The 11,982-nt window shown below is 41.9% G+C and overlaps 1 protein-coding gene across 1 annotated transcript; it reads right to left on the bottom strand.

Annotated features, from left to right (window-relative positions):
• Positions 1 to 5,077: 5,077 nt before the first annotated feature.
• On the bottom strand, positions 5,078 to 11,761 carry LOC143117687 (uncharacterized). The gene is made up of 8 exons (XM_076279288.1): positions 11,653 to 11,761; positions 11,131 to 11,442; positions 9,213 to 9,530; positions 8,592 to 8,969; positions 6,339 to 6,428; positions 5,957 to 5,997; positions 5,446 to 5,731; positions 5,078 to 5,097 (listed from the first exon to the last, which is right to left on the bottom strand). Exons 1-8 carry the CDS (start codon positions 11,759 to 11,761, stop codon positions 5,078 to 5,080), a joined length of 1,554 nt encoding a protein of 517 aa, XP_076135403.1.
• Positions 11,762 to 11,982: the final 221 nt, after the last annotated feature.

The raw sequence follows: 11,982 nt of genomic DNA, 5'->3' as shown, positions 1-11,982 counted from the left end.
GACACATTGGCCTTCACTAGTTAACTAGTTGACATGTTTGGCCTTACTAGTTTACTAGTAATGGAACAGGACATGCTCACTAGTTAACTAGTGAGCATATCTGCATTATTAATGCCTTTCACTAGCTTATAGAGGGCATTTTGAGCCTTACATGTTAGCTAGTGAGGACAAAACACTGTCCATAATGAACTAGCAGGAGAAAAATGCCATTCACACAATAAATACACAAACGGCTTGCATTTTGTGCAACTAGTTAACTAGTGGGACGTAACATTGTCCCACTAGTTAACTAGTGCGCAATGTCGCACTTACATGCAAATGAAGAAGGCGGAACAAGGATTTTGATTGGTCCATTTAGGACTCAGAAACCTAGAAAACATGGCTGACTTCATCCAGGCTGTTCTAAGAGCAAACTTTTATAAACTAAGATCATTTGGGCATAAAAATATGTTTTGATAACACGTCTAGTGACAAAGTTGTGGTGTATTGCTATAATCTTCGTTCAGTTAATGTCTACAATCTTTAGTTTTTCAGTTATTAGTCTGAAAATCGCGATAAAACTGGAGGCATTTGTATATGGTTGCCTAGCAACGAAACGTTTCAGTAACATGAACATTGATGATAGCATTGCTGATGTGGCAAGTGTAGCTCAAGTGGTTAAGCAGCAGGAGATCATGTGGGAGACCAGGGTTCAATTCCTTAGAAGTGCATGAATTTTTTTTCTTGAGCTTTTAATTACTTTTGAAACCATGTGCAGTTTATGTGTGCAGTTAATGTGTACAATCTTTTGTTTTTCAGTTATTAATCAGAAAAGCGCGACTGAATGGATACATGTCTGTGGTTGCCTAGCAACAATAAACAAAGAATAATATTAAAATCGATCCCTTGCATGGGGTTTCCCTGTTATTATTAAAAACCATTTTGACAGAATATGAGATACTGCATACTGCAGGTTCTGCTTTACTATCTATACTGAAGTACCGTTGCAGAGCAGTGTGTCACTTTAGCCACTAGGGGCACCCATCAGGACCTGATCGCGAGGCTATGAACAGTAAATTTACATATAGACTGGGTAGGATTCTTACATGATACCCAATAGGAGTCTTCTACCCACCCTCTCATTAGAATATGCATAATGATCGTTTCAGGCACTAGTTAACTAGTGAGCTGCTTCACTGCCACACATGCCACACAACTAGTAAGACTTAAATTGTTCCACTAGTTAACTAGTGGACAAAAACGGTCAGCTTGTTTGTGTTTTTAGGTGTAACTAGTTAACTAGTGAACAAAATATGCATGCCACTAGTTAACTAGTAAGGCCCACAACACCCTCACTAGTAAACTAGTGGGCATTTTGGCCTTTACATGTTAACAAGTGAGCGTTTTGGCATCTCACTAGTTAACTAGTGGGGCTGCAATGGCCTTCACTAGTTAACTAGTGGGCATTTTGGGGCACACTAGTAAACTAGTGACACTTTTTGCACCTCACTAGTTAACTAGTCAAATGGAAATTGCCGTGACTAGTTCACTAGTGGGTGTTTTGGTGCACACTAGTAAACTAGTGACACTTTTTAGACCTCACTAGTTAACTAGTGGGCATTTGTGTCTTCACTATTTAACTAGTGAGCTGTTCTGCCTTCACTAGTTTACATGTAAGTGTCACATTGAAGCCACTAGTTTACTAGTTAAAGTTCCTTTGGCCAGCATGTTAACTTGTGTGCCACATGCAAATGTTGTGGGTGGGATTTTGTGAAATTCTGCGCTGTGATTGGTTGTCATGTTCTATTTGGACATAGGGAGCCAATAGAAAGCCTCAATTTCCAGAATTCTCCGCCTCCTAATTTGAATTCTGCGCCACTAGTTGACTAGTGTGAATTTTGTCTTGAACTAGTTTACTAGTATACATTTATGACCTCACTAGTTAACTAGTTTGGACAAAGGATGCATCAACTAGTTAACTAGTGAGACTACTGCCATCACCTAACTAGCTAGTAAGCCATTTATGGTTCACTAGTTAACTAGTGACATTGACCTACTGCAACTAGTTAACTAGTGAGGTGTTTTGCCTTAGTAAACATGTGCACATTTTTGGCAGTTTGGTAGTTAACTAGTGAGACCCAAAAGCCTTCAACTAGCTGACTGGTATGCATTTTGGCCTTTACTAGTTAACTAGTGGACATTTCTGGCTCTCACTAGTTAACTAGTGAAGCTGAAATGTGTTCACTAGTTAACTAGTGTGCACAAACATGGCTCACTAGTTAACTAGTTGACAAAAATGGCTTGCATGTTGGCCTGATATCAAGATATCAGAATAAATGCTTAAGCGGCTGGCCAAATTACATAGAAGTTAACAAGTGGGAATTTGACATTCAGTAGTCAGCTAGTAAACATTTTTGTACCTTACTAGTTGACTAGTAATATATAGAAGTCTTTAAACTAGTTAACTAGTGCACATTGCAATGTCCACTAGTTAACTAGTGAACATGCTGAGCATTACTAGTTAACTAGTAAGATAAGAAACATATGAACTAGTTAACTAGAGAGAATTTGGGCCTTACTAGTTAACTAGTGAGCATTTTGGCTGTCACTAGTTAACTAGTTCACAGAAACATGGCTCACTAGTTAACTAGTTGACAAAAATGGCTTACATGTACATGACAATTATGCCTGATATCAAGATATCAGAATAAATGCTCAATCGGCTTTCCATATTGGACGGCTTCTGAAGTAGCATCGCAAATGAGAGAACATTTAGAAAATTCCACAGACAGGGGGTGCTCTTGAACCCTCTCACCGTCTCTGAAAGCATAACCGTGGCTCAACAGGTATATCTATAGATAGGCTAAACTCATTTTTCAGGCATCTGACCGACCGGGTTGACACTTCAGCGTGAGAAATCGGGGGTGTGGCGTGTGAGTGTGTGAAACTAATCAAATGCGTGTGTCTCACGGCCAATGCGTGAGAGTTGGCACCTATGCATTCTGGGCAATGGAAGATTTACCAACGTTACACCGGTCTGATACAGTTTTGCCTATACATGCGTGAGCCTGAGACGCCTGTTTATTTTGTTTGTTTTAAGTGCGTGCAGGGTGTGAGAGGGGAATCGATGTGCTTTGATTCCAGCTTGGTAGTTGTAGTCTGTGAAATTAAAAAGCACATGTGTGTGAAGTATCCAAACAATGACACCTTCATTTCATTATGGCTGCTTTAGCAACAACACACGTTAAGCTACTGTGTAGTGGGGTCCCATTTAGAAGTGGCTACTTCATTCACGCTTTCCTTGACTCATGGAGCTGTGTGAATTTTATTACAACTTTTCGCCACGATATGGCAGTTTAAGTCCGCTTGATACTGTAAGGCGTAAGCCATTGGTTTCCAAAGGAGATTTTATTTGTGTCGCCAGCATAGCCTATTGACAATTTAGCCTATGTTGTAAATAGGCCTACCTTATAAGCCTACCTGTAGCTTAGGGAAGCTAACAGCTTTCTATTAGGATCTAGTTTGTTAGTTACAGTTTTGTCATAACTCCCTGATGCATTTTTGCATTTAGAATAGCCAGAGCGTGGATATCTCAATCGGAAAATTAAACAATATCGGGTGCCTATGGACTAGGCTGGGTGAACCCAGCCTGATCTGCCCGCTATTTATTTTTTGATTTCTTTAAAGATTGAGCTTGGTCTGGTGAAAGCCAGACTAGCCATGGACCTCAGTTACACAATGCAAGGGAACATGAATCAGCCTATATTTGCACGAACAATATCCGACAACAGCTCTTCAACTTTGGCCCGTTAAAATGTGTATGAACAGTCTAGCGACGCATTTCATCAAGGCCCATTTGGACATGTCAGTTATTTGCACCACTGGTTAGATGTGAAACAGCATTTCGTTTCAGACTACTGTTACTTAATTTGTGCATTAACAATAACGTTTCAGACTACTGTTACTTAATTTGTGCATTGACAATATTACATGAACTAAAGATGACTAAAATCTTATGTAGAAGAAGAAACATTCACAAAAAATCCATCCATCCAAAAATGACCTCTGTTTTTAATAGCTGTTGAAAACGGCATGGAACTGACAGAGATGTTTTTGTTTATTTATAAATAAATAAATAAATAAATAAATAAATAAATAAATAAATAAAATTATGCTGATACCTTTTGCTTTTCCCAAATACAATGTAGCCTACAGGTGTAAGTGACCTTTCATCAATCCAGTTGCAATGGATGAACTGTGATGAACTGCCCTACTTGTGATTGTTTAGAGATTTTAAAGGTTTTATAACAATGCTACATCTTCTTTGGCTATTCTACAATCTATTCACCTTTTCAGCACCAGTAGGCTACTTTCTGTGCAGCCGCACACACACACTCAGGCATGCCAAACAAACATACACAAAAGTTTCAAGAGTGGGGGATGGAGTAAAATATGGAGACAAATTGAAGTGTGATTTATTTTCGCGGAACGGATGTACAGGACTGAGCGGCGGTCATATTATGTATGCGGTACATCTAGTTCTAAATATAGTTGATCTCATTTGTCTACCTCCAAGCCCCATTAGTTCATTCAAGAGATCATCTTTCCTGGAGGTCAGTTGCATAGGGTCAGAATGGGTTGTGGTTTAACAGCATCATCTTAATGGCCCACCTTTGTGTGTCGCTTTGGATAAAAGTGTCTGCTGCACACCAGTCTTTACTTAATCTACATTCATCTGCACATGTTTGTGAAACTCATACACACAGCGCTTTGAATTGTAAAATGCTTTATTTACCAAACAAAAAAGACATCTGTGTAGGATTCAGCCAGTTCAGAAATTAAACACACAACATAAATGTGTAAGGGGCATTCTGGTGTGTATTGGGGACTATGGGTTAGCCGGGCACCTGGCTCACATTGGGGGTGTTGCTCATATGGTCAGTCTAAGTGTCGCTTGACAATAATAAATGTTTTCAAATCGTTCTGATTACTTTGATCTCAATACAGGCATCAATAGGACAGTTTGCACCATCAGGGATTGTTGGGCAGTTGGGCAGTGAGGTTTGGGGATAATGCAGTGGTACAGTTTAAGGGATTCTCAGAGGAGTCTGTTGGTGGCTGAACAAGAGAATAGTTCCCATCATCACAGGAGCTTATGGGAGCTCAGCAGTACAGTATGTTGGGTCATCACAGGGGCTTGTGGGTAATTTAGCAAGAGAATACCCTGATAGCACAGGGGCGTTGAATCCACGTTGAATCAACCTCTGCCGCTTCAAACAAACGTGGATTCAACGCCCCTCAACGCCCCTTTGCTATCTGGGTAGGTACCTTCATCAGAAGGGTTTGTCAGTAATTTAGCAAAGGAATAAGTGCTATCATCATAATGGGTTATTATGGGTGTTTGAGCAAACGCATAAGCATTATCATCAGAGGGGCTTGTGGGTAATTTAGCAAGAGAATAAGTACCATCATCACAAGGGTTTGTGAGGCCATCAGATGGGATTGTGGGTAATTCAGCAGTGGAACCTGTGGGGCCATCAGATAGGATTGTGGGTAATTGAGCAGTGGAGTAAGTGGGGTCAGCAGATGGAATTGTGGGTAATTGAGCAGTGGAGTAAGTGGGGTCATCAGATGGGATTGTGGGTAATTGAGCCATGACATAAACAGTGTTGGGGTTGGTGTCTGTGGCTTCAGTCGGTTTTGGGTGTCTGAGGTCCTTGATCTCCTCATACGTCCTGTCTGTCAGTGGAATCTGAGAGAGTCAGAGAGAGAGAGTTTGGGGATGTGGGTGTGCGTGACAGATGGTGAGAATGTGTGAGAGAGCGAGTGTGTGTGTTTGTGTGTGTGTGAGAGAGAGATAAAGAGAGACAGAGAGAGTGTATGTGTGTGTGTGTGTGTGAGAGAGAGAGAGAAATTAAGTGTCTGTGTATTTGCCATCACTGCCATTGTTTTGAGTTTGGTACTGTAAGTTTGTTACCTGTGTGTTGCCAGCTGTTTCATCAACAGCATTTAAACGCTCTGTAGAAAGCAGCATAACGTTAGAATAGAAGACATCCATGTGTGAGCAGGCATGTCATGTTGTGTGTGTGTGTGTGTGTGAGCGTGCGTGTGCGTGTGCGTGCGTGCGTGCGTGTGTGTGTTGTGTGTGTGTGTGTGTGTGTGTGTTTGTGTGTGTGTGTTTGTGTGTGTGGGTGTATGTGTGTGTGTGTGTGTGTGCGTGTGTGTATGTGTGTGTGTGTGTGTGTGTGTGTGTATGTGTGTGTGTGTGTGTATGTGTATGTGTGCGTGTGCGTGTGCGTGTGCGTGTGTGCGTGTGTGTGTGTGTGTTTGTGGTGTTATCTGTTTGCAGGGTGGTTAACCTCTTGTCCTTTTTCTCCTCTGCATGCAGACAATGATCAACAGCAGCAGAGCTGCAGCAGTCAGAACCACACAGACAACCACAACAGCACCTGATAGGAGAGTTAACCCGACATTAGACACCAAAAACAGACTTTACTAGCAGTAGAAAGCAGATCTGTGTCCAAACATAAAAGTGCAGGGATATTTAATGTTAACTAACTGGTTTTGCTGAACCGCACATGTACTTCCCCTTATATCTAAGTGATTGTGGAAGTACCTTAGTTCTATAGTAGTGCACTGACCTCTACCAGTCACACCATTGAAGTCACAGGAGTTAACTAAAATGTGCAGTGACACTACGTTCTGTGTCTAACAAAATTATATAACCTAAAGTGGTGACAATGGTGCAGTTAATTTGACTGCCTTACAACTGATAAAAACATGATTATATATTATCCAAAACAACGCACATTATTAGGGTTTTCAGGAAAATAGGAATCACTGTAGGCTTGTATGGAAGAATGTCACTCATGTTTAGGGTTGGGTATCGTTTGGGTTTTATCCGATACCGGTGCTAAATCGATACTTTTAAAACGGTGCCGGTGCCAAAACGGTGCCCGAACCGGTACTTTGTTTTTAAAATGTTTTAAATTAAAATGGTCTAAAGCATGAATTGCTTTTTTTTATTGATAAGACAAATTTGAACATGAAATTAAACTGTTATATTCAATTTACTATCAATATCTCATTGCTCCTACGAATAATACATTTAAATGTTAAAACAGCTTGCCATGCATGCACACACAATGGTAAGCTCTGCTTTCAAGTTTAGGCCTACCCAGTGTAGGCGGTTTGCCATAAGGTATGTTAAAACCGCTTGCCATAAAACTGCCAGGTCATGGACAACGGCATTTGCAAGCAAGCTAATCTAACAGGGACTCTACTTTCCAGTTAATTCAGTGTGTTCTCAAATGCTTCAAGAAATTTCATGTCTTAACCCATAACACGCAGTAGTTTTGAACATGTTAAGCTACATGTCGGTGTTGAAGTGTTTAGATTCCCAGCGCTAGCCTAGTAGGCATTTTAACAGCAACTATGGCTATGCGCTAACACCAGTCAGCTAATGTTTAATTAGCGATAACGTACGGAGATGGTTTCATAGCCTCTTTGACAGCTCAGTGACATCAGGTATGTAAACCTACATATTTATGTTTTTGCCAGCTAACTTTTAACATGATCTTCATATTCATTGTGATGCTATATGGGCCTCGTGCACATGAAAGATTAATATCATGCCATTACACACCGTGAAATAAAGTTTTCACCTTACAACTTTGCTGATAACATTTCAAATAAATGTCAGTGAGCGCATTAGCAAGGATATTGTGTAACCTACTAGCTAGCCTACTGTTGATGTTGTTTCATAGCCTTTTGCTTGTGTGTAGTTAGGCCCACTGCTAGATTTTGACAGGAGCTCGCGATATCGCTTTAAAGTAAGCTACTTTGGGCTCACGCAAGCTGTCAAACACTGTCCACTCGCCTATGTGGTGCACCCCTCTGGTTATACAGGCAGTGTTCATCATATGTTAGCTAACTGTATCTGGATGTGTTGCTATCAGAGCAAGACGTTAGAGATGGCGCATGACATGCAGTGATGCCTCGTATAAAAAAAAAAAAAAATACGCTATTTAAGCACCGAAATGAGGCACCGAAATCCATGTTGTTATTCGATGCAGTTACTACCGTTTACGTTGGCACCGGTGCCATATTAGAACCGTGTTTCGGTGCCCAACCCTACTCATGTTCCAACATTCCATTCTTTATTAGTTAGGGTATTATCTATAGGACATCTACATTTGCAGATAACAAGATAACAGCTTAAGGGTACGTTGGCTTACTTTTCTAAGTGAAGAGAAGTTGTGCAGTTGTGCAGTCTGCTTTTTCAGTTTTTTTATAAATAAAATGTGCAATTTCGGAACATTCCTGCAGATATTGCCGGTGATAAATCAGCAAGACTAATCGATAAGACTCTATAGTTCTAGCACAGGAGAGACCCTTAAAGGAAATTAAACAAAGTATTTATATTGGTATTGTTATCGGTAATCAGCCAAAATGAGTCTAAAGATATCATGCATCTCTATTCTAAATACAGGTATCTGAATTATAGTAACGTAGAAGTATATACAACACAAAATGATGTACAATATGAATATTAAAATAAGAAATATTAAAATATAAAAAATGAATATTAAAATAAAGATTCATGTTCATACCATGTGGTGATGAAAGTGCTGAAGGTGATGAGGGGGTTGTGGAGACAGAATGTTGTTGTACAGACGAGGGGGTGGAGGAAGATGACGATGATGAAGATGGTTTGGATGAGGATGTTGATGGTGTTGTTGTTCGTGGAGATGAGGATGGTGGTGATGGCTGGGGTGAGATGGCGGGTGGTTGTAAAGGTGAGGACTTGAGAAAGAGAACAGGTGATGGAGATCTGGATGTTGGTGAAGTTTGTGGTGGTGGTGGTGCTGGGGGAGATGGAGGTACGGCTGATGGTCGTGAGGATGTGGTGTAAGAAGAGGGTGGAGATGAGGTGTAAGAAGAGGGTGGAGATGAGGAGGATGATGATGGTGGCGGTGTTTTCAATGGAGCTGGTGATGAAGGGGTAAGGTAATAATTATGGGGAGGGAAGAGAGACAGACAGAGAGAGAGAGAGAGAGAGAGAGAGAGAGAGAAAGAACACATTTCCAGGTATCAACTCATCTTTGTTTGTGTAATGAATTCTAAAACAGATTTACACCGCTGTCAATGGAACATTATAAATCCCTGCTTAGGTTTTCAAGGCTTCACTTCTAACTACAGAATGCTCACACATGGTAGACAGCCACATTTACCTGGCTTTGGTGTCACCTGCAGCTCTGTGTAGTAATCAAATATGGACACAGAAGTTCCTTTGGTTCCACACCAGTATCTCCCAGAATCCTCTGGTTTCAGTCCAGTGATGGTCACAGTAAAAACTCCAGTAGTGGTGTTATCATACAGAGATAATCTGCCAGGTATGGCCGTATGTGGATTTTTCCGAGATTTAATGAGAGGCCTGTTGTTTTTGTTACACTTATCCTTACAGAGGAATTTTATTTTCTCAGAATTCTCAGGGTGATATGGACAGATGATCTGAACTTCACCACCTTCATATCCACTCAGCAGAGTCTCTTTAAGTGGACAGAAGTAATAATAATTGTAACTGCATGCACAAAACGCCAAATTAAATGTATGTAAATATCTATATAATAAAATGAGAAAAACACATTGCATAGACACATATATGGAGCATAGTTCAGGCAGGCCACAGAGTCTTGCCCAGTTTCCCTCACATCCCAGCTACAACATCACATGTCCCACCATGAGCTCTTTGAACCTCTCCAATCGGGCTTCAGACCCCATCATAGCACCGAAACCGCCCTCATCAAAATAACAAACGACCTCCTGACTGCTGCAGACAACGGCCTTGTTTCCATCCTCATCCTCCTCTCCCGTCTTTCTGAGCTCATCGGCCTTACCGACACTGCTCTCTCTTGGTTCCAGTCTTACCTCTCCAACCGTAAACAATACATCACTCTGCAAGGCTCCTACTCCACCACTGCAACAGTTAACCATGGCGTCCCCCAGGGATCTGTCCTTGGCCCCCTCCTCTTTACCATCTACTTGCTCCCCCTCGGTCAGATCATCCGCAACCATGGACTCAGTTTCCACTGTTATGCAGACGACACCCAACTGTATGTCAGCACCAAGCCCTCCTCACAACTCCCACCAATACAACTCAACAACTGTCTGCATGATATCAAAACCTGGATGACCAACAACCTTCTGAAACTCAACACCAACAAGACAGAGCTCATGGTGGTGGCCCCAGCACCACTGCTCAGGAAGGTTGGAGACCTCACCCTGGTCATCGACGGCTGTCCCACCTCCCCATCTCCCAAAGTGCGGAACCTGGGCGTCATTCTGGACTTCACACTCTCATTCAGTTTCCACATCCAGAGCATCACCAAATCTGCCTTCTTTCACCTCCGTAACATTTCAAGACTCCGGCCGTCACTCACCGACTCAGTCACCGAAACTCTCATTCATGCATTTGTCACCTCCCGTCTGGACTACTGCAATGGTGTCCTGTCTGGGCTGCCCAACAAAGCCCTAGACAGATTGCAGCATGTCCAGAACTTAGCTGCCAGGGTGTTAACCCACACCAAGCCCTGGCAGCACATCACCCCCATCCTCAAGAAACTCCACTGGCTGCCAATCAAACAACGCATCAGCTACAAAATCCTCCTCCTCACCTACAAATCACTTCACTCACTGGCACCCAAGTACATCACTGACCTCCTCCACCCGTACACCCAGTCACGGTCCCTGCGCTCCACCAGCAAGGACTTACTCTCCACTCCCCGCACCAGACTCAAGACCTTTGGTGACAGGGCTTTCTGTGCAATTGCCCCTACCCTTTGGAACACCCTGCCCCCTCCTATCCGTTCCGCCACTTCTCTGACACAGTTCCAAAAGCACCTCAAAACACACCTCTTCTCTCTTGCCTACCCTCTCTGCCTAAATGTTTGCACAGGGAATGGCAGGGGGTTCCCAGAACAGAGCATACCACCAAATGTAATATTACGCAAATGGTAAATAAAAGCTATTTATTTGACAAAGTGGTCCTGACTGAATTACAGGCCATTAATGACATTACAGTAAAAGCCAATGAGAGGCTTTAGTGAGACAGCATTTATTATTACAACATTAATTGATCAAAGTACTCACCAATGGAGAGATGAGTCTTCTTGGTCAGAGTGATGAAGCTGTATGATCCATTTGTACCTGCTCCACACCAATAATCTCCAGCATCAATTTCAGTGAGCTGGTGCAAGTTCACAGAGTACTTTCCTTCATTTGTACCAGGGGATACTACTTTTATTTTTGTATTGTTTGGTGCAATTGAAGTAAGTTTGTAACAGGTAAACTTCCTCTGGTGGTGGCAGAAGTAGATGGATTTGTGTTGGTATCCAGGGCAGGTTACCTCAGTACTTCCTCCGTGAAGGCCAGTCATTGTTGTTGGATTTACAGCTCGCAACGCTGGAAGAGAGCCATACGATTATATTGCATCCTTTATCTTGCTCTCTCAGTTAAATTTAGTCGAATGAAATATACATAATTGAGTAAGGTTGAGTGAAGCATCTCACTTGTTACATGAAATCTCTCTCTCATTCTCTCTTTATGGAACTAAACACTGAAGCCCACAACTCCAGAGGGGTTAATATCAGACAGTGAACTGAATGTCCAAACCTTGCTGAATGTCCAGCAGTATGCCAGTAGTGGCATCAGGAGGAGCGTTCTCCACCACACACTTGTAGTCTCCACTGTCCTCAGTAGTCAGCTGAGTGATGAGCACCATGAAGTTCCCCTCTGATGGGTTGTCATAGAGAGAGAACCTTCCATTTTGTGTAGGACTAGTTTTACTATCTACCTTTATGTTACTGGAACAACTAGTCAATGGTCCTTTGCAGAAATACTTGCTGTTGTTTTGATAGAGCAAATCATGTGTACACCTAATGATGACAGCACTACCTTCATGTCCAATCACCTCAAATGTCTTAACTCCACCTGTTCATGAAA

The sequence above is a fragment of the Alosa pseudoharengus genome, unplaced genomic scaffold (assembly GCF_046254945.1).
Source record: "Alosa pseudoharengus isolate Yale_2024_CS ecotype anadromous, Long Island Sound unplaced genomic scaffold, YU_APseudo_1.1 YU_APseudo_1.1_scf_1, whole genome shotgun sequence".
NCBI lineage: Eukaryota > Metazoa > Chordata > Actinopteri > Clupeiformes > Clupeidae > Alosa > Alosa pseudoharengus.
The sequence above is the reverse complement of the archived record's forward strand: the minus strand, read 5'-3'. Positions and strand labels throughout refer to the sequence as shown.